This window comes from Polyodon spathula, chromosome 28 (assembly GCF_017654505.1).
Source record: "Polyodon spathula isolate WHYD16114869_AA chromosome 28, ASM1765450v1, whole genome shotgun sequence".
Taxonomy (NCBI): Eukaryota; Metazoa; Chordata; class Actinopteri; order Acipenseriformes; family Polyodontidae; genus Polyodon; species Polyodon spathula.
Window position 1 is genome coordinate 1,939,548 of NC_054561.1, and position 22,773 is coordinate 1,962,320.

Below are 22,773 nucleotides of genomic sequence, written 5' to 3' on the forward strand. Positions count from 1 at the left end.
ATTTATTTAACCAATATCCATGGTTCAGTCCAGGGCATAACTAAAGGAAGTCAAGGGATCAGGATTAGATACTGGTTCTGCACTTCTTAATCATAAAGGGAATCGAAATTAGTAAACTGTGGAAAACCAAAAAGATTGCCTTGTTATTTTAAATTTATAATTATCACTCAATATAACAATCATACAATATCCTATAAAAATATTTCCAAATTATCTTTGCGAATCATGTAGCGCTTTATTATTATTATTATTATTATTATTATTATTATTATTATTATTATTATTATATATTATTATTATTATTATTATTATTATTATGTAAACTTGAATTTTTGATAGTGAGAAACATAATTAGTATTTTGCATTTCATTTAAACTTTAATGTATTTCTATGTAATAAATGGAAATAAAAAAAAAACATTGCAAACTATTTTGGGAATATATGATAAGAGATGGAATCTATTTTATGTTGGGGAGGAGGAGTATGCTTTTAAGAGTTTAGTTTAAGATGTGTGGGGTAGTAAAGCATTTGGGTTATTTTTTTATAAAACTTTTAATGCTGCTCATTATTATCAATAGTTCTTCATTCACACCCTTGAAATAGAATAGCGCCCATAGACCACCATCAAAGCAATGGAATGGTGAAAAAAAAAAAAAGTTTAACTTGTGTTCAAAAAACACTATGAAACACTTGCCATATTTTGCCATATTTATCATACTTTTTATAATTTCAACCATTTTTACTTGACAACCCCTGACCCCCGACAATATGGTCTGGAGGTTCAGGTTCGTTCACACCCCTGTCCCACGACGGTATGGTCTGGAGTTTCAGGTTCGTTCACACCCCTTTAATACACTTTAATACACTGCAGTAATGTTGTATTAGGGTCTTCTTAATGAATACTAATTACAGGTTTTATTATAGTCTTGCGCTGCATTATCCCAAGATGTATACACACAGGTTTGGAAGCACCACTCATGATCCATATAATGTAACAAGATTCCACTCTGTAGCTGATTTACAATGTGGGCATGTCTTTCAGTGCTAAGAACTGCCTTAACACAGCTTTTTAAGTAGATACAATAAACTGGAAAACTGTCAAGAGACTAAAGCTGAGGGGAACACAGAGCCACTTTTTCAGGGCTTGAAACCTGGTTCCAGGAGACCACCTGGGAGACCTAGTTTGAGGTGACTTTACTGTATTGAGGTCCAAGTCTCCCCTGGTGTGCCATGCAGTGGCTTGAAACCTAGTCTCCTGAAACCAAGTTCCGAGCCACAAAGTTCCTTTGTGTTCCCTCGGCTTAAGAATGCTTGAAAACTTTCTTTCCAAGATCATTTTAAACATAAGGGTCACCACGTGGAAAATCATAGATATTTAGGCAAATAGTCCATAGATGTTCATGACTGATCATGTAGTTGATCAATGTATTCATCATGTTTTCATCAATCGCATGGTAATCACCGACAGCTGTGATTTTAAAGCTGGGGAACATCAACTGCATTATTAATGGAATATACTTATGAAACTGGGTTTCAAAACAAAGCCGTGCTCCACTTTCTAACCCTTTGCGAAGAAAATGAAGATGTTGATCTCACTGTGTGTGCATTACAAGGCACAGAATTAGTTTCACTTCTAAAGATGCATTCGATACATTTGCAGAAATGTATTGCATTTGATTAAAGTGTAACCGTACACTGTCTTCTGTTGTATGGGCACTGAAACATAATGAAACTTTAAGCTTGTTTTTCGCAGAGACGTTGTACAGTATGTTGTGCCAATGGTTTATGAGCCCTCTGATAATATACAATTGGGTTATCTTTCAAATAGAATTCAGTGTACTCTCCTAATCTTTACTTCATATACACTTGGTCATCCAGCTACGCTGTGCCATTGACTCAGAGACCTGATAGGAGTCAGTCATGCTGTAGCTAAACTCTGAACAGGTTTTTACACTGAAGACAGAGGAGAGTAATGGTGCATAACTGCTTGATTATCATTTATAAGTGACTGAGAAATGTCCTGATTTGCGCTGAACCTCCTCAGATACTGCAAAGCAAAGACTTTTTTTTGTTGTTGTTTATAAGTGAGACAAATGAAAAGAAACATAACTAAAGAATAATCTGCAAAGGCAGCCAACATTTGTCCATTTGTCATTATTGTAACCTTAACCTCTCCCTTCCATGAATTGGATAGACAGTGCAATTTAGAATATCCAAAAAATGTTTTTTCCCTGCACAGCTCAGGAGAACTGAAGGTTTAGTGGGCGTCGTCTTATCCCACGACCGAGCCAGCTTCCTCTTCTGCACTGAGGAACTCCAGCGAGCTACTGGCCCCTGGAGGACAAAGACCAGCCCTGCAGGTGTCTGCTAGGGTCTGCTGTAGCGCGATGAGGAGAAAGTTTAAACCCTGATGGTTTAAAATGTTTTTGCCCTGTTTGAATTTTGTCTACTGTTGGCAGTTGATTTTATTTCTAGCTGCTTTCTCCTGCCAGCCCACCCCTGTATATCTCAAGGGTTTTACCCTGGTTAAATAAATCAGCTCAGTTTTTTTTTTTTAATTGAAGCTCTATGTGACCTACAGCTGCTACCGCAATGTAAACACATTTAACCGTAGCCGCGGTAACCCTTTGTAAGAACCTAACCTTTTCCTTCTCTCACTCAAAGAGCTGCTCCTTTTCTGTCTCTCTGGTGCCAGCTCCAGATGGGCACTGTGCCATGTCGTCTGTGGCGAACGCGCTGTTTAAACCTACATTATTTATAGTTGCACATTCCGTGCCACTCGTATCTAGCTGCTGTGAATCGACTCCAGCAGAGGCAACACAAGACAAAAAAATTAAGCTTCATACCTTATCCCTCGTTTAACGGTCTTGCCCCCAGATAAACAGACAGGCCTGCTTCTTATTATTTCATTAAATCTCTCTGTCCTCGTAGAAGCTGGCATGAACTCCTTATGTGAGACCTTTGAACTTTGGATATTTTTTGCCAAGAACCTGCAGGGGCTCCAATCTCTCTGTCCTTTTGTATTTTCTTCCCTTACAGAATAGTGTGGAAAGTATGACCAGTACAGTAGCGGTGTGTTAACCCTTGACAGAACTACAAGCAACTGCAACTGATTTAGGACAGAGCGGGGGGGGGGGGGGGGGGGAGTGTCAGCCCCCCCTAATAAAAGCATTTGGATTCAGTTAGACTGTACACACAAAGCCCATGCTAGCTTAAGGCCTCCAAAGTATGTTTTCATAACGTCTGAAAGTGTTTAGCTGTGAAACCATTAAAAAGAATCAAACTTGGAGATCTCGGTAAGGAATGCTTACAACTATGTGAAGGGTCCCTGCCCTAGCAAGCCTGTTTGTGATTTTAGCTGAATAGCAGTTGCTATTCCAGCCTGTACAATGTTAAAAGTTATTTTCACTGCTCTGCTCTGACATGCCAGTATGTGTAGTTTTATTAAAATAATTGGGTGGTTGCAAAGCTTACAGGAAAGAAAGGAGAACAAATGTCTTGTTTTAATAAAAGCTTAAATGGGTGTTCCTCTAGTCAGGATTCTTGAAAGATCAGCTGAATTTTACTGCAAAAGGCATTTATATAAAACCAAAAGAGGACCCAATGTGCTCTATTAATATTTGGTATTTATTTCATACCGTATATACAGATATTTGTAAAGGATCCCTAAAATCAAATGTTACTGACTATATTAATTACAGCAGGTTCGCAAAGTGGGTTTCAGCCCTTGTTAAGGGACTCAGGTAAGTTTTTGCACAATAATGACATCGACAGAAGTTCATGTTGTTATTTGTTTTAATAATTGTAAAGAATGTATTAAGAAAGAAAGAAAGAAAGAAAATCTCTTCATTTCTTTTTTGTTTTTCTCCTCCTGGCTCTGAACTTGGATCAGGGCTTCATCATAACTAGAAGTAACATTTGCACAACTTGATCCTGGAAGGAGGCCATGTGCTAAGGTGAGCCAAGTCTGGCGAAGGGCAATAAAGTTTCATACAGAATGGGCTTCAGCTTCGACAGCACAGGGTTCAGGGCTGTAATTTATTTTTCAGAGAGAGAGAGAGAGAGAGAGAGAGAGAGAGAGAGAGAGAGAGAGAGAGAGAGAGAGAGAGAGAGAGGGAGAGAGAGAGAGAGATTTTAGCGGACTGTTAGACGAATTCGTTTTAATTAAGAGTAGTGCTAGATTTAGATAATAAAGTGATGTTCAGATGAAAAAAAAAACAAAGTTAACGTGACTCTAGTCTCAATGTAGCCCCCTGGTGGGATATGATAAAACCACACACAACCGGTAGACCCCCTGCAGAGAATTGCCATAGTAAGTCATCTCTGAAACGTCACTGTTTTGCATTAATACTACATGGTGGGGAGTTGCTAACACAGGCAATAACCTCTGCACAGTCTCGTTGGTTTTGGCCTGGTGTTTCACACTGTTGGCTTCGTCACTTTGCATCAGTGCTGGCCGACTCTAACCCTAACCATTTTCTGCTACAATTGTGTACTTACGTACGTCGTGCAAACATATTTACAAATTAAGTACATTCTAGCTATGGACAGTAACCTTATAATTATGTGTAACCCATGTATGTGTAAACACACAGTAATTAGAGACAGGCACTGTAAAGCGTTAACTATAGTTAGGTGTTATATCACACTGCTGTAACACGTTATTATTACTTTTATTATTATTATTATTATTATTATTATTATTATTATTATTATTATTATTATTATTATTATAATAATAATAATAATAATAATAATAATAATAATAATAATAATAATAATAATAATAATAATAATAATAATATCGGTAACATCCTTTATCCACGGATAATGTCGCACAAACTAAAAGGACACACACTGATAAGAAAACAGTTGCTAGTGTGAAATGCAGGGATAAAACAAATTGTACAGTCTCTCTTTTTAAAGACTACAAGCACGCATTTCCTTCAAGCTATTCCCCCTTTAAAAGACACAAATGGAAAACATGTAGCCGAGAGGTGAACGCCATCGGGCAGGGTTTTTTTTTTGTCAATGTCAATAACGTTGTTCTATATTCCTAGCATGGGAAGCTTATATAAATATTATAATTGCCACAGCTGTATGGCTCTCAGGTTTTTTGATTAGACTATATTATGTGTTTTTATTACATGATACCCCGGCCTTTTCCCTGTACACCTCTGCAGCCAAACCGGACCTGGCACCCCAAGAGCGAAATCTGCCCTTCTTTGTTATTTCACCGAATCTAAATGTGTTTCGACTGGGCCAATCCATATATATAATCAGAGCCGAGAGGCAAAGGCTACAAGTAAACTATTGTTCAAGTTTGTTTTTTTTCCCTTTTTTTTTAAACTGCAAACTCGACCCCCTCCCCAGAGTTGGAAATAATAATAATAATAATACAGTCAGCGCTGGGTAGACCCCACTCTCGAAGAAAATGAAAAATGGAGCCACTTGTACAATTAGGCAGAACCCCAGCCTGCTCTCCACGAGCTTTTTTTTTTTTATTTTATTTTTAGGGTAGAATTTATTTATTTTTTGCATTAATTATCATGGTCTGATTGTGTTTATTTAACACCGATTACCGATTCAGCATCCTTGCAATCTCTTTCCATCTATTTCACACTAAAGCCTCAGATCTTTGTTTAGTCAATCGATATTTTACCTGCTTTTCCCAGCATTCTGCACAATGCATTTACTAGTTTACCCTGGTTTGCAATGCTTTATGCTACACCTCTCTGTGCTTTACCATGCTTTCACTGTGCTTTATTACCGTTTGCAATGTTTTTATTAGGGGAAACATCTATTTGCAAGCAATGCCTGTCAATTCGATTCTGTGAATTTGCTCGAAGGTCGCTCCTCGTTCTCATTTGTTTTATACACCCTCTTGTTTTTTTTTTTTTTGTTTGTTTGTTTTGTAGCTGCCAAGACTAATACCACGTTTATTGTGTTATTATATATCATTCAGTTTTAAAGCTGTGCGTTTGTGTAACAGCTGCGTGTGCGTTCGCAGCAGGCACACCTCTGGTGACAGGATTGTCAGTAAAGCCGTGGTTTCTCTCCGGTTGATCTGTGCAAGCTTCAGTTCAGTGCAGTCTTGCTCCCTCTCCGGCTCGTCTCAGTGCTGACCGGCACGTGCCTGGACTGCTTTCAAAAGCGAATATGTTGCATTTAACAATCCGGAAACACACACACACACACACACACACAGAGAGAGAGAGAGAGAGAGCGCCTTGGGACTTTTTGGACTATACATCCCTAACTAAGTAGAATTGATTCCAGATGATACTCTGTTTATTTTCTTAAAAGCTTTTGTTTTAGATTCGTGTAGTATAATTCCACTCTAGTTTAACTGTTATGTCAATAGCTGACCTCCCTACCCCCAGTCAAGGTAGAATAAATATATGTATACATTTTTAGAACCAGTAAAATTACATTGAATCATAAATGTAATCACACACACACACACACACACACACACACACACACACACACACAGATCAGAACCCCCTTGAGTTATTTCTTATGTATGAAAATGAGAAACGAAAACCGTGTACACATGCAAATAGGCCAGCTTTTAATGGGAAACGCAACCCAGTTTCACTCTTGTGAAGACATTTAATATCAGACTTTATTCAGTTTGTCAGCAAAACCAGACCCCGTCAAACAAGAGCCTTTTCTGGTGGTTCAGATCAGTTAACATGGTAACAGGCCGTGTGACAATGAAATAATTAATGACTTTCACAGAGTTCTTATTTTGAATTGTATTCACTTTAAACGGACTCAGTTCACTGCCTGGTCAAAATAACAATGTGTGTGTGTGTGTGTGTGTGTGTGTGTGTGTGTGTGTGTGTGTGTGTGTGTGTGTGTTAATTCCAGTCACATCCTAAAGCAGATTTTTAAAAGGTATTTTTTGGAAACTGAAATGAATTTTCCTTTTCCACTTATCACATTAAAAGGCGATCATGTTCGGAAAACATTTATTAAGAATTTGTTTTAAAAGAGAAAGATTAAAGCAGGGGTGTCCAATCACGATCCCAAAAGGCGATTCCATTCCAGGTTTAACTACTTCAGGGTCTGGCTGGAGGTTTAATTGGTTCAATTTAGAACAGGGTTGGAACAAAGACCAGGAGTGGCACTGCCACACCGGTAAGATCAGATTTGAAAGCAGGGATCAGAGGCTGTTTGAATTACGTAAGGGTAAAAAAACATTTTCATTAAATTACTTTTTTTTTTTTGGTTGTATTTGTCCGACAGGCACAAAGCAAAATTAGACAATGGAGATTATCATTACAGTGTGAAGACAAATCCATCAGTCTCTTACACAGCTATGCTCTATGTGCATTTTAACATAACCGTAAACAAACAAACAAAAAAAGCAAATGCATTTTGTTACACTATTAGTAAGCTAGACATTGCTAGTTACTAATAAAAAAGCACAGTTCTGTCGGGTTCTTTTAAACTAACACAAATATTGCTTTTACTACCCCTTGTGGCAGGAAGCTGCAACTGCAGACAAACCTTTAACAAGCTTTCTGAATAATTAAATCAATTAGAAAAATAACTCTATATATTGGCATGATGGTTACTGCCTTTCTCATATAATCTTTTTGCACGATATCTGCAAGTATAGTATCAGAAAAGGTCAGTGTTCGGGTTGGGGTTCGGGTTGGGGTTTGGGTTCGGGTTAGGTTTATACCGTGCAAAAAGATGTACACATTAACTACATTGTAACTAGGCATAATAACATTACATTTATGTGTAAGTTCACATGTATTTACTAAGCAACTACTCTGTAAACGCGCAGTCATTAGACACGATGTAAAGTGTTACCGAATAAACTAGTAATACCAGAAAATGAACAGAGCAAAAAAAAAAAAAAATACTTTGACACGCAATAAACAACATTAGCTGACTTTAATTCCATTTCACGTTTGCACATTAGCACTGAACTATATAAAAGGAACATAGTGTATTTCATATATACAGTAGCAAGATATATATCAAACCTTCTAGTATAAATTAATAATTTATAGCCATGATAGTTGTAGAGTACGTTAGGTTAGATTTTATAATGTCACATTTTTTAATTGTTGTCAGTTTTTCGTTAAGTATATGGAAATCTAAAAAGCAATGTGCAGTTCAATATGTTAACATAACATTTATTCAGCAGATTCCATTCGACTTTACTAAGCAAAATTAGATAGAATTCAATAGGTTCTACATATTTAGCACAATAAAACAGAATATAAACACATGGCAAATCTGACATGAAATCACTACCTAGTACATAGGAAACGGGTTCATGAGAGTCCAAATATATGGCAGTCCAGGCTGTCCAGGGTGCATGTATATGGATGGTGTCCAGTCCACGAGGGAGCCAGTCAGGTTAGTGTTTGGTGGTCACTGGGACTCCAAGTCCTTCAGCAGACCCCTAGCCAGCTCGATGGCTAGCTCAGCTGGCTGCAGGCTGTCGTACTCTGCAAATAGGTGGCACACATTCCCCTGGCTGATGTCTTGGCATTTTGCAATAAATCCAAAAATCCTGCAAATTCATACAAATGGGTTATTAGTTTATGATTTGCCTATTATTATTATTATTATTATTATTATTATTATTATTATTATTATTATTATTATTATTATTAGTAGTAGTAGTAGTATAATTGTTTTTTTGTCCCTGTACCTCTACGTGAAACAAAGTATCTATCTGGATGTAGTGATCCCTTTCTCTTTGAACTCAGTGCTGTTATTAGTAGTGAGATTAATAACTGGACAAATCTTACCTGGCAGATCTGCAATGCTTTTGCCACCTGGAAATAAAAATAGAGGAAAAGCGTTTGTGTTAGTATGAGAAACGAAAAAAAAACAACTGAAGGTTTTACAGGGTTGCAGGGGCCAGTTGCACACAGCACTGCCACTGTTTGAAAAAGAAAACAATATTTCAAGATAGACTAATAATAGCAATGCACTTAGCAAGTCTATATCATCAAAGGATACATTTGATGTTTTCTTTCATTTTTAAATGGAAGTGAATTGGATTTCGCAGACTGCTACCTAGAAGTGAAACCAGCCTCTGATGTCTATACACTAAGCCAGAGCAATTCTGGTACTTTTCCATATTCTCTCCAGCTCTTCCTTGATGGGATGTAGTCTGTGTATAGTGTTAAACAATTGACATGATCAGCTGTGACTTACTATGCTATTCATCTCCCTTAAAGCTTGGCGTGCAGGTAGAGGTAAAGCTATTGCAATGCAATGCCAGAGAAAGCAGGGTAACAGTGCACTTACTTCCTGTCCTCTGGGTCAATGCCACAGTAACTGAGGGTGTTTGCAGGGTAGTGCCTTCTGAAAAACAGTCTGAAAGACAAGAACGCAAACACATCATGAATATAAACAGTGCTTCAATTTACAATGACTTATCCATGTGGAAAAGGCCTTTGGAAGTTTGTGCACACAGTAGTGTGCAAACGCATTAGAAGACCTCATTGCTTCTGTAGTTTTGATTTGTTGTGCGTATGAAATCAAACCACTGGAACTGAAAATCTTGGAATAAATGTCAAAACAGGCAGTGCTTGTCTCATTTAAAATAGTAAGAAAAGGAACACTTAGACACACATGGTAAAATGCATGTGACTTTTTAGAAGTTGTTTAAGATGCCTGATTAAAGTGTTGCTTCTATATCACTGATTAATGATTGAAAATTGAAATTCTCACACCCTTTCATGCAGGTAGGTATATAAACGATACAAATGACAAATCTTAAGGTGTTGTAATAAATTTGCACACTACTGTATGTAAAGAATATGGGTCTTATCCAATGAGCTTTAAGCCAGTTTAGATCTTTTAAAAGTCTGTTTTGATGAAAATCACACATTGCTATTTCCAAAACTCTTTTACTGAAGACTAGAACAGACTTTAAACCTCTCTTACTTTCTTTGGATGTCGGTAAGTATGATGCCCTTGTGCGACACTTTGAAGTTGACGATGGTGGGGACGGGGAGAGGGTCTGTCTCGAATGTGATGGACACGGCCTTCTGGACAGCGAGAGGCCCCGTCAGAGACTCCATATTGACTGAATTCAGGTACAGAAGGTTGCAGGCTGTTGAGGGTGGAAATAATGAAAGACTTTTAACTTAATCCTAGTGGCGTCTTCCCATGGGTTGATATACTGACCTGCCTATTTCATTTAGGATGACTGTATAAAGATTCTGGTTCTGCAGGATAAAGAAGGTAGCAGACTGCATTTCTATATTTTCACATCAATGTCTCATAACAGGCCATCCAAGTGACCTGTGACAGTTATTATACAACCTGAAAAATAAAAACTTTTATGCAAGTTTTTGGGTGGTGTAAAAAAACTGAGGTTTGTCCTTATCAACATATGATCGTATGTACACTTCATGCATTGATGGGCTCTTAATTCAGTTTGCAAATGATATCATTTTAAAAATGAACCCAGAGTTGTTGTTTTCTTTGTCTGTCATTGATTCAAAATCCATTTTTTATAATTTAGGTTAATCATTCTTTGATGAAGCTTGGGACCCATGCAATATTGTATACAAGTAACCATGGTAGGGAGTGGATCACATTTTTTAATTTTTTTTTTTTTTTGGAAGATGTCTTTGTGAGAGGCTTCAAATAACACATCAGGACAGCACATGGCAGAATCCAAAGAAGTTGCAAAATGGCAGCCAAACTAAGGATTAACCCATTAAGTGCCATTGTCATTTCAGGACAGGCTACTCCATGTGTTGCGCTTCATAGCTGGCATGACATTTCACTGCTCTGATTACGAACGCGTCTGGCTGGACTGTCCTCAAAACAGGATGCTGGGAATATATGCTATAAATATGGCTGTCATTTTACACTTCTCAAAGATTGAAAACTTTTAGAATGGTAGCATACGGGTTTAGAATGCAGCAAATGACATTAATAGAGCTTGTGTTTTTCAAAGAATTTGATTTGGTGCTTGAGTTAAGAAGGCTGATAAATGAGCATGCAGACTGAAAATGGAGCCAGCGGTGCCTGTAGAATTGTTACCTGTTGCCAAAACAGAATCTGAACCTGGCGTTGTATTCTCTTGTGTTGCTGACGTGTCTTCCCTGTGTTCATCTCTCTCTGAGAAATCTGCTCGAAAAGAGAAACATTTGTCGATAGGAGAAAACAAAAGCGAGGACAGCAAGGTTGAAATATTTGGACGATTGAGAAAAGAGCAAGCTGAGATTAGTTTTAATTGCATGATGCATAACGTCTGCTTAAAACTGGAAAAAAAAAGATTTAAAAAAAAACATTGGTAGCAAGAATAGCATTTTGCTATGTTTTATATATATAGACACACACACACACACACACACATACTCTTGTTATTGAAAGCTTACCTGTGGTTGGTATAAGGAGCTTACGGGGCAAAGCCAATTTAGTAATGGCATGCTGGTAAACCAAAGCCGAAAGACTGCCTGTTGAAATACAAACCGGAGATAAGCGCGTTAAACATTAAACGTGATGCTGCAATGAACGAAGCAACAATTATGTGTCATACAGTCCTCGTTACTGCAAATGTTGACTGAGAACCCTTTATCTTACAGGAAACGCAAATGTTGACTCTGTCACAATATCCGAAGTTTACAGGAAAGCAGCCACATGAATGAAAACCATTTTAATCTTTAAGAAAGAAAAAAAAAATCAAAGAAACCTCTCCTAATCTTTTTTCCAGGTTACAACAGTGCTTACGTTATGCCTTGTTTCCATGAGAGCGGATTGACCGTCAATCCGAGCTGATCCGGGGAATCCCGCATTGCTTGTGAAACCCCATTGCTAGTCTACCCGAGTTGATCGAAAATTTCCATGCAATGTGAGTTTGACGGATGTTGGAGGTTCTTTCCCAGCAAACCTTTTCATTTGTTTAAAAAACCGAAAGGATGGATGCGATTGCTCTCTGCTTCCGATAATCCGAACAATTCTTAGGATTTTACGAGAATATTGAAGCATGGAATAACCTGTTCACCCCGATGTGGATTAAAGGCTTACACCCCCTCGTCACTTGATTGCTCAGGGTTGTGATGTACTTCCACCCATCCTGTTTTGGGAAAGGGTCCCAAAAAAATCAGAGGCAGGTCGGACTGGCAGCCAATGCGGGTCGGCGAAATGAACATGGAAACACAGCATCAGGACCAGCGGGGGTTTCAACCCGGGTTGAGTGGTGCGTGGAAACGAGGTATTAGTTGACATGACACTAAATTACATAATTGTAACACCCTGTTAAGCCATTCCATCTGACCATTTGCCTAACAAAAATATGTACTTCTATACATTACATTCCAATTACAGAATCCATGTTGCAACAACTTGCATTTAATAACGTCTTCTGTTCTTGCCAAGCTTTCCAATCCACTTACCAAAATAGGGTTCTTCTGAAGCTCCCTTAAGACGGACTCCCTTTGCTGAGGATTCAATAAGGTACTGCTTGATGAAATCTGAGCTCTGGCCATCTTAAAGAAAGCACGAGACTGGAGTTAGTTTGACTCTTTGAGGCTCACAGCTAGTTAAAATATAATATAGTTTTAGGAAGAGTCCTCCAAAAAAGTTCTCTATTACAGCGATCCAAGGAAAAAAAGGGGAAAACTTCTCTTAATAGTCTTAATAGAGAACTTGAGTGGGTTTTGCTGTACTACCACAGGTTTAATACTTTTGAAAAGGTACCTGATCTGCTTGAAGGTAACGGGTCTTTGTCGACCTTCATGGCCAACCCAAAAGCACCTCGATATGATGTGCTGTCCCGCACGATGAAGGAACCCGGTTCCTGGTCCTTCAGAAGAGCATCGGCTGCAAGAGAATGACACAGAGGAGTCTAAATACTGCCATCGCCTAAATCATTAAAATAGCACCTTCCATGGGCCTTACAGAGAAATACATCAGTGTCGCTTTGTATAAACCAAAAAGGGTCCTGTTTAAAATATTTGCCAATATTTAGACATGAGGTTGTGCATTCCAATATATAATTGATGATGCTTACCCTGGTCCCTGCTGATGTGAGGCTTGAACCAGAACTTGGAGGTATCCATGACAAATTTCATGGTGGGCTGGACATCTGGAGACTGACCTGGAGAAGAGAGGGCAGATCATGAAGTATCTAGACACAGTAGAGGGGTTGCTCCATTCAGAGGACAATTCTAGCCCTGGTCTTTGTTTTTAAAATCAAGTCTCAATTCCAATCCCCATTCCTTTGAAGGAATAATATTGAATTTTTATTTTAGAGATCGAGTAATTGTCGGGATTGTTCAACTGCTTTCCTTTGAAGCCAGTTTAACTGACTAGCAGTGACTTTAATTTAAGAAACTTGCTGCCACGGTGAGAAGCTTGTTTTGACACTGCTAATTGCCACTGTGATCAATGATGTGTTGGACTTGATGAACAGGGAATGGGTATTGGAATTGGGAATTGATTTAAAAAAAGAATTGGAAATGGAATTGAGAATTGAAAAACAGGAATTGACCCCAGCCCTGCAGTCAGATAAAAACAAACAAAGGTAAAAAAAGTATCATAGATGCCATACTATTGACAGCAGGGGTGCTCGAAGCTTTGCAGGACTTCTTCATGGTCGCTCTGTGTCCCAGTGTCCCAGAGCTGTGGCCGTTCCGGGAGTCTGGGATTACTGAGTCCTTGTGCTCTGGGCTCCCATTGATGAGGACCACAGGGATATCAACCATGGAGCCGGTGACAGAAGGAGGGCAGCTGCTGGGGTGACCTCTGAGATAGGCACGGGAGAGGGGGTTTTGTCCCTTGAATGCACGGATGGATGATGGATTCTGTGATTGGCTGTTCAAGAACTCAAGGTTTTGGTCGCTGAAGTAGGTTTTCTGGAGATCAGGGGAGTTTGAATAAGGGCTATTGAGGTTCCAGTAGGACCCTGAGGAACCGAAGAGTTTTCTCTCTGGACTGTCGGCATCTTCGCTCACGAGAGAGTGGGCACTGTTGAGATAAAGTGTGTTGACTTAATCAAAGGAAAAGAGCTCTCTGAATTAAGGATGTGGTTTTTTTGGGAGTGATAGAGAATCTTTGGGAGATGTGTATAGTAAACCACTGTAGGGACAAAAGTTTTCATTACATTTCTATTTTACTTTGGTGCTTGTTTCAAATTTTATATTGATGTACCACCATGTTGTACCCTATCTCAAGATGCTGTAGAAATCAATGTAAAATTTTTATGTTATTCAACCTTTTTTCCAACTAAAAAACATTTTCTAATTTACCCTACCAGAGATGGAAATAAGACTCCTATTGCACAGCAGGTTCACCCATTCCAGCTTTTATTACAGGCTTGATTAGCCTCAAAGTATATAGGTAACAGGCTCAGATGTGTCTTGTTATACTAAAACCAGGAATGGATCAAACTGCTATGCAATGGGAGTCTTATTTCCATCTCTGCCTACACAAGTTTCAACAGCCTTACCCATATACCTTTTCGTTTGGTTTACAAAGCGCCCTCGTGGGCTTGCATGTGAAGGATGTGCCACTAAGGTATGATAATAAAAACAGGCATTCGGAAAAGACTCACCTTCCCAGAACATAGCTCGTGTCGGAGCCTGGTGACGTGGAGAGCAGCGAGGCTCCACTCATCCTTTGCCCGTGAATGTGCAAGGGCTTGGGCCAGTTGTCTGAACCAGGGGAGTGGGCCAGGGAGCTGTGGGAGTTGTGCTCCCATGTGCTGCACTGGGTAGTGGGTCCGTTGGAGCCCCCACGCCGTGAGCAAGGCTGAGGAGGCAGAGTGTTCGCTCTGGATGGGGAGCTGGAGAAGATGAGGCTCCCGCTGGTGGAGCAGCTGTTGGGTGAACTTGGAGGAATCGGGACCCTATGAGAGGCAGCGCTGGTGATAGAGCGATCCGATGATCGAGAAGTAGAAGTGCTCCTGGACACCAAAAGAAGTTCGGAGACTTCCACATCACCATGAGAGTCTGCAAGGAAATAGTTTGAGTATAAATCTTTTCATTCCTGTACACTCAACTGAAGATGTATTAACAGGGGAGATTTACCAATGCAAGTTTTTTTAAGGGTGTGCATCAAAGAAGAAATTTTGAGTTTATTGTACCAATACATTTTTTATTGCAGCTTTGTATTTAATTGAGTCATGGGCTCATAATTATCCAGCCGGAACTTCAAACACTTATTCATTACTGTATGCAACAGTACTGTTGTAGAACTGTAAGCGTCAAAAGGAAGTAGGCTGGGACAAGTAGTGTTTCCCCAGTCTTGTAAAATTCTCCGGTACTATCCAGCTGTGGCACATGAAGAGAGGTATAAGTTGATCAAATCCACTCTTAAGTGAACTACAAGGACAATTTGTCAAAACGTTCTACTAAACTTAGAATTTAACCAGAAAAACGCTTCAATGAATGTATTAACCAAAGCAATAGTATATTTTTGTCTCAATCATTTTTTCAGCTTTGTTTTTTCTCTCTGCAAATGGGAAAGCTGGGTTTACCAACCCTCCTTACCCCTCTTTCATCCCAATCAGTTTCACTACCAGGTATTGAATGCCTTGGTGACACCACTACTATTGAATACTGCAGAATGTGACATTATCGATAATCAAGTTTCTCAGCTGTAAATACAGCACTATCCTTCAGTAGAAATTAGATTATAAAGTGGGTTCACTGCCCCCAGCAGTGCAAATACAGTCACTGTGTGCATTTGCTGATTTAGAAGTCGAGGATTATTAGGAAATTATTTAGTTTCCATCTTGTATGAGCCTGCCGAAATGGAGTCTCCTGATTGTACCTCATATGTCAGATATAACCTGAAGGCAAATCATTCCCCCTTCACAGATCCTGTTAATAATGCTCTATAGAAATTGCATGCAAAGACTGAGCTCAGCTTTTCTGTTAACAGGGAGTCGGCTGTCAAGTTAACTCATCTTTCATCAAGAGAAAGGAAGCAGATTAATACTTTTAACAAGGGAATATCGGCTGTGATGTTTTTTAGCAACAAAACTCTTTCTTCCAACAAAACACGTCTCCAGAATTTGTTACTGTTTTACCACTGATAATATTTTGCATACAGCTGCAGAAATAATTTTGTTATGAATATTTTGTTCAATATGGGCTTAACTTATAAAAACCTTGGCCAGTCTCTAAACCTGGTTGCTATGTAAACTGAACAAATTCAAACAAAGACTGTTGATACAGGGAACCCAGGGCTACTATTATACAGCTCCGTTCTTCTCCAAGTGTAAAGTACAGTTGAACCCGGAGGCTGCTGTTATTGCAGGCTGGGGCCTCCTTAGTCGTTCTGGGCAGGCCTCTTCATGAACCAGGCTCATGTCATCCACACCCCAACCCCAGACACTGGCCAGGGGCCAGCAAGACAGGGTGAGGCTGTGGTTACACCCACCTTCCTTTCTCTTCCATCAGACTGTGGGTGTAACCTAGGATCTGTTGTTTCTCAACTCGCTTTTATGGTTTGTGATTTATGTCCCACCCTTAACCTCCATAACTACAAACGCAGTCCTTTTCAGGAATTCTTAAACAACATAACCTGGGTTGATTGTTCAAAAAGGTGCACATTCATTCACAAGCTGATTAAAACTTAGTGAACTTTTGCAGCTCTCTTTTAAAAATGTAATTCTAAAACTGAGGGAACAGTAAAAAAAAAAACGTGGCTTGAAACCTGGTTCCAGGAGACCCAGCTTGAGGCTGTATCAAACTTCAAGTCTCCCCTGGAGTGCCGTGCAGTGGCCTGAAACCTAGTCTCCTGAAACCAAGTTCCGAGCCACAGAGTTCCTTCGTGTGCCCCCGGGTTCAGCCACCCAAACTAAGGTCACCTTCCCTTACTAGCCCTCCATGAAAAATACATTGCATCGTTAAACAGCATGTACAGTACAAGTGAAAAAGCAATTTAATAAACAATAAAACCCAGACTTGCTCAAACTGTTATCTATTGGGTGCCTTATTTACAGTCCTGTGCCCAGTAAATGAAATTTTGTATGGGTGTGTTTTGTATGTATACACGTAAATATCCATGCCTTTGCTAAATGATACAAGATTGATGTCTACTGGGCAAAGACTACAGGGATCCCAGTATAACATCTATAGCCGAGAGCCACAATTGCTTGCTCATAAAAATGATTAACTGTGCTTTATGTACAGCATAGGTGTGTTCAGACTGGCAAACATATTGTTGGCATGGGTAGCAATCAAGGTGTTTCATAACAACAGAGTGCTGGGCAATCATCTTGCTATGCTCCACTGCTGAAAAAGTGTACAGGTTTCAATTATTACTTATGCAGCAGTAAAACAAAAAAAAATGTAAAACAGACATTGAAAATAAATTGCATTTTGAGGTGAAGCAGTTTCACAAGTGGTCTTTGGTCGCTGTTGTTGAAACAGGAATAGGTTGGCATGCAGTGAGTGTGGCGTTCTTTTTGCATTGTTGTTTCAAAGGATTTACATTAATGATCCTGAGAATCAATTTGTTATGCAGTGAATGATGAAACACAGTGCTATTCTCTGAAAAAGTGCCTTCTTTCAAATTGTCCAGCCCCCTTCAAATTGTACACAGAACTGTGGATTGCAAAACTAAAATCTAGTATACAAACCCTTCTTTATTCATATATCACTTTCTAAACCCCCCCCCCCCCCCCCCCAAAATGAGCTTACTTTGTTAACTTTTTACTATCTGTGAAGCTCAGTTAAACCTGATAATTACCTTGCGCCAGTCGTTCGGATCTCATACTTGATTCTCGGCTATTGAAATGGGTTGCTGGGCGGACAGGGATGGGTTGAAAAGATGGGTCCAGTTCCAAAATGAGCTGGTTGAGGTTGTCGATGGAGACGTCCAACGTTGGAGATAGAGGTTCCCCCTCATCCCTCTCTGCAGTACCCTCCTCCTCTCTGTGCTGGCCTGAAGCACTGAACACTTGAGTCCCCTGGCTTTTAGTGCTATAGCCCGTTGAGCCAGAGAGGATGCAATGTGTGAGAAAGTCATTGTCCCCGCTTTTATCACAGATCTGGTTGTGTCCACTATTTTGTGTGGAAGTTCCATTTTGTTGGGAACGGATCTTCATTGGTTGGCTAACCCATCTGTCTGTGGAGTAGGAACAGCATGTCGGAGAGACGGATGGACAGCTGCGCCCCAGGAGGACGACGTCCTCTTTTGACGAGAGGCACATCGTCTGTCCAACTCGTAGCACATGGTTTGGAATAAGTTGAGACATCACACCGTCTCTATTTTATTAGGTTGAAGGATGGTCCCTCAGCTATCTTTGTTCTTGAAGTCCCAATAATACGTCAAAGCCTACACGATAAAGAGATGAACAACTGTTATACTCAAAACTGTGTGCATAACTGAAAACTGGAACATTACTGGCATGTTTTCATATTAGAAGAAATAGCACAAAGTGGAGAAATTCAGTTGAAAAATAAGAGTACATGGGAAGATGGGTATATTTAAATCTTTTGCGAAGCTTTTAGAAATACTGTAACATTGTTTTGCACACAGAGACAAAACTGCAACTGGAGTTTATTTAATTGAGATTTGAACTCAGAATCCAGTGCCACCAGGTGGACAAATGCTTTAATGACCATAAGGACCTCAAAATCAAATCTTAAAGAGGCCTATTATTACACATTTTACAGGGTCATATACTGGCAATAAAACACATTTCAACATCACAGAGATTCCTTTACTGATAAAAGTTTGATGCAAATAAACCGCCTTGCCTCTAATGACTACAAGGATGATTTGATCAACCTTTAAACAGCTGCCCAGTCTGGAGTTTTAGAGATTTTAACATCAGGGAAACCAAACAAAAGAAATACACACAGAGGAGATTAAAGGCAAGCCACATATTATTCAAGATGTGAGTGTGTGGGTTTTTATAAAGGACAGATTCCACCCACCTGTTTCACACATAGTCGGCCAAGTCTACAACATCACAAAACGTAAAACACACTCAGACAGGTAACTGTACAAACTTCAATTAGCAGTGCAGAGAACTCTGTGAAGAGGGTGATGAAGTGAAATATGTAACTATGTTCTGTAGACAGAAAACTGGAGTTGAAAGAGAAATGAACCATCGTCATTAGGGAATCAAAATGATCCTGTGTACAGTTGCCATGCGGAGCACAGAACGGCAGATCTGTGAAGTTTAAAATGATATATTATTTGTTTAATAGAAGTAGAGTTTTTGCTTTTTATGAAGGTCAATGAATGGGGTCTGTATTTTTTTTGGTCTAAAAATAGATATTTCCCGATTTAAACGTGTGTTTTAAAGCAGCGCTGACACATTCAAAATCAATCAAATTTTTTTTTCATTAGGAGCAAGGGATGTTCATTTTTCTGTGAGTAATAAACCTAACAGAGGTGTTGCCGTGGAAACAAGCTGTTTGTTTTCAATCTGATGGGCGATGAAGCCTATCAGATATGGTTTGCTACATCACAGCGAGCAAACGTTTTCAGCTTGGGAAGGAATACTGTATAACTCATAATGAGCACGCATGTAGTCACCACACAGACATCTATACCCTCAGGCATTTGACTGCCTAACTAAGCCTGGCCATACAGTTCTAGAATTGTACCGATGAGCTGGATACAAATCTTTATTTAAAAGTCTACATCAGTGGTGCTCAAAGATTTGTGCGCCCGAGTTGCCAGCTGACATATAATAATTTGTAGAGCTGCAATTCTGGTGCAGCTCCACGGTACAGCACTTAAAAGCCACTATGCATTTCTAATGTTGTGCCTATTTGACAAATCTCTGTTATGTTATTATACTTTCCACTGTGGAGTACAGTAGAGGCGTTTTTTCCCCCTCCTCCCCGATCACGGTGTAGTTCAAGTTGTGCCCATGCTTGTCTCTCTGGCTTGAGGACACGTGAAGTTGATGCATGCTGTCTTTAAACCTCCCTCGGCATTGAATGTCTAAACTTGAACAACACAGTAATTGGCAGAGGACTAGAATGTTACGCAGCATACATTTAAACACATTGTGCTATTTTCCAGTCTATCCTTTACTGTGCACCTCAAGCGACAGTTTCTGCAGTAACAAAAAATGCCAAGTTTGCCTATTGACCTAATTACCCAGTAATTACAGCAACTCTTTAAATACAAGGATAGAGATAGAGTTATGTCATTCTTTCAAATTACCCTGTTTCCAAATACTATGGTTGGTGATGTCATGTTCAATTTCTGTAAAATGCATTAAGCTATGTTAACTAGTGCAATCTGTAATGTAAGCTTTCTGTAGGAGTTACTAACCCTATAATGACCAAAGCTGCAACACATCATGTGTTTGTTCAAAAGTTTGCCTCAAACTTTTGTTTCTGACTCATCCATAGCTACTCCTTATAAGAGTTTACCTGTACAATAAGGCAACATAAAAACATACAGGAAAATTAAATGTTGCTTGAATGAAACATTTGTCAATATGGGGTGAATCGATCTATTTAAAAAAAAAAAAGTGTCTGTCCTCTTATTGTGTTATGCCATGGGGAGGAATAGCCAAACCTAACACAAGCATGTGCAAACATGTTGAACTATACATCTAAAGACCTTACTTGCTTTGTATTAAGACCATGCTACATCCTAGTGCACTGTCGACAAAATAAAAATAAATAAAAAAATAAAATTCAACTCCAAAATTGCTACACATAGAAAACAAAGCAACACTGTTATTAAATATTATTATATATATTTTTTAAATAGATTCTTACCTTCGATCTGTTTGTGACCACTGAGAATAGTCTCCTTGCTTTAGTCTGTGATATTTATAATCTCCTGCCACACCCACATGGAACTCTGGCAGACCTGAGGTGAAGGTAGGCCCAGCCCCCTCCCAGGGTAGGGCTGATGACATCACCCAGGTAACTAGAGGACGGAAATGCCATTTGAAGGAAACAGTGGGGTTGGGTATGAATGTGTAGATGGGGAGATCTGTGAAGAGGAGAATGGAAACATTATATATAATACATATAGTTGTTATAATGTTTACAGGCTGCATTGCTTCAAATGCATAGACAGGCATGCTACAGCATTTAATACAAAGAGCACAGCTAATGCACTCCCTGTTTGAACCACAAGGGTCAGGATACGTTGCCACTGTAATGACCTGGCATCTCACCCCATTCAGATGAATGGTGAGACAGAGGCTGGGCGCGAAACCACTAACCCCAAATAATCTGGCTTCAGTCCCCCAAAAAAATCATGGTGTTGAAAAATGGATATCGCAGGGTTTGTTTGACCATTTTGGAACTGTCCTGTCCTTTTAGGTTTTAGGTTTTAAAAATCTGTTCTCTTGTCTCTTATTATGACCTAAGTAATGTGAATAAAGGGTTTTATTGGCAACGGAGCGAGTCATTTGGTTCTTTGCAGGCTTTTTAAACAATAATGTGGACCATAAAGATGAAAACTGCTGCTGCTTCCCAGTACCTGTTAAACTTGTAGTTCAAACTCCTTCTAATCAGTTCAATCAGACCATGTAAACTGCAGGAGCAGTTAGCTAAAAGGATGCTGAAATGTTACAATATCATTAGATTTGGAATATCCGCCAGGGGCATGGTTTAATTTGGCAGCCCTGGTTACTTTTGTGTTAGACCGTTATTTAACGCACTGCAGAGTGCCAAATAAGTTTTAGTCACGAAATGGATGCTTGGCATGATGGCTTTCAGCACAATCAAGGAATGCCTTCCCGTAACATGCCTCCTTTGTAAAGATATCAGGGGGGCGAGGGGGGGAGCAAGTTATTGTGTTTCTGCTTGACGAATTCCTGGAATTCTGCTGACGAATGCTGATGGCTTGAAGAACTGACCATGTTTGTTTGGGAAGGTCTGATTGTTAAAAGATGACTACAATAAAGAATGGGTCACCCCAGGCTCCATGGTAACAGAACCCCACCTGGCTTTTCTTAACTGGTTTCTGACGGGGAGCGTCTCGTTTTTCACGGCGGTCGTCCCTGATTTTTCTTTTCTTTCACACCTGGGATCCTGGAGGCTTGGCGTGACAAAAGCGAAGAAACACAATGGACTAGATTTATATTGTGCAATGTATGCGTAACTGGGTTTTTATTTTCATTATTATAACTGGGAAGGAAAACATAAAAGCTTATAATGTTACATTAGACACCTTTACCAAAAACCACATGTAGAACCTGGAATAACAACTGATAGATATATTCATGCCCTTCTGTGCGCCACTGAAACACTTTCGTATGGCGTTCTTAAAGAACTGCGAGGTTCGGAACGTGCCACTGTGGCCGTCATTTACTGCTGACTCTAAATGCTTTCCTTTTAACGTACAGGCATTTGACAAATAAATAAATCTAAGCAACACGTAAACCATTTGATAATAAAAATAAATAAATCTGTGGAATACTATGAACCTTTTTAAACAGCAGAGGACACATTTTTTTAGCCATTTGCACTCAAGCAGTCCACAAAAAAGCTCAACACATGACTCTCTGTGACCTTCGACCTCTGATAATGTCATATGATCATACTACCCCGCTGTGACATATTAAATAAAAGCACTGATGTCATTTTTGAGCTAATCCAATGTGTACAACTCAAGTTATTGTCTTCTGATCACACCCTATATTTTGCTGTTATTTTACCACATTGCCAGTTTCATTTTGTTATGAAAATTACACACTGAATGACATTAGTCCTGTCTAAAACAGTACAGATAGAAGGAACTGCAAACTCCTCAGGGTGTGAGAATTTCAATTTCCAGTCAGTAATCAGGGATATAGAAACACTTGTGTGAAAATGTCAGACCATTTTGTGC

At 39.3% G+C, this 22,773-nt stretch overlaps 1 protein-coding gene across 2 annotated transcripts; it reads right to left on the reverse strand.

Annotated features, from left to right (window-relative positions):
• Positions 1–7,895: 7,895 nt before the first annotated feature.
• LOC121301915 (tensin-4-like) lies at positions 7,896–20,789 on the reverse strand. 2 transcript variants are annotated; one of them, XM_041231634.1, is made up of 13 exons: positions 20,706–20,789; positions 17,701–18,288; positions 14,555–14,951; positions 13,553–13,968; positions 13,013–13,087; positions 12,700–12,822; positions 12,396–12,488; positions 11,379–11,456; positions 11,041–11,127; positions 9,931–10,099; positions 9,289–9,357; positions 8,784–8,810; positions 7,896–8,542 (listed from the first exon to the last, which is right to left on the reverse strand). In XM_041231634.1, the coding sequence occupies exons 2-13, from the start codon at positions 18,206–18,208 to the stop codon at positions 8,401–8,403; spliced, it is 2,184 nt and encodes a 727-aa protein (XP_041087568.1). In that variant the 5' UTR covers positions 18,209–18,288; positions 20,706–20,789; the 3' UTR covers positions 7,896–8,400. The 2 variants fall into 2 exon arrangements, with proteins under 2 accessions (XP_041087568.1, XP_041087567.1); XM_041231633.1 differs by having other exon boundaries at positions 13,013–13,099; positions 20,706–20,788.
• Between the last annotated feature and the right edge of the window lie 1,984 nt (positions 20,790–22,773).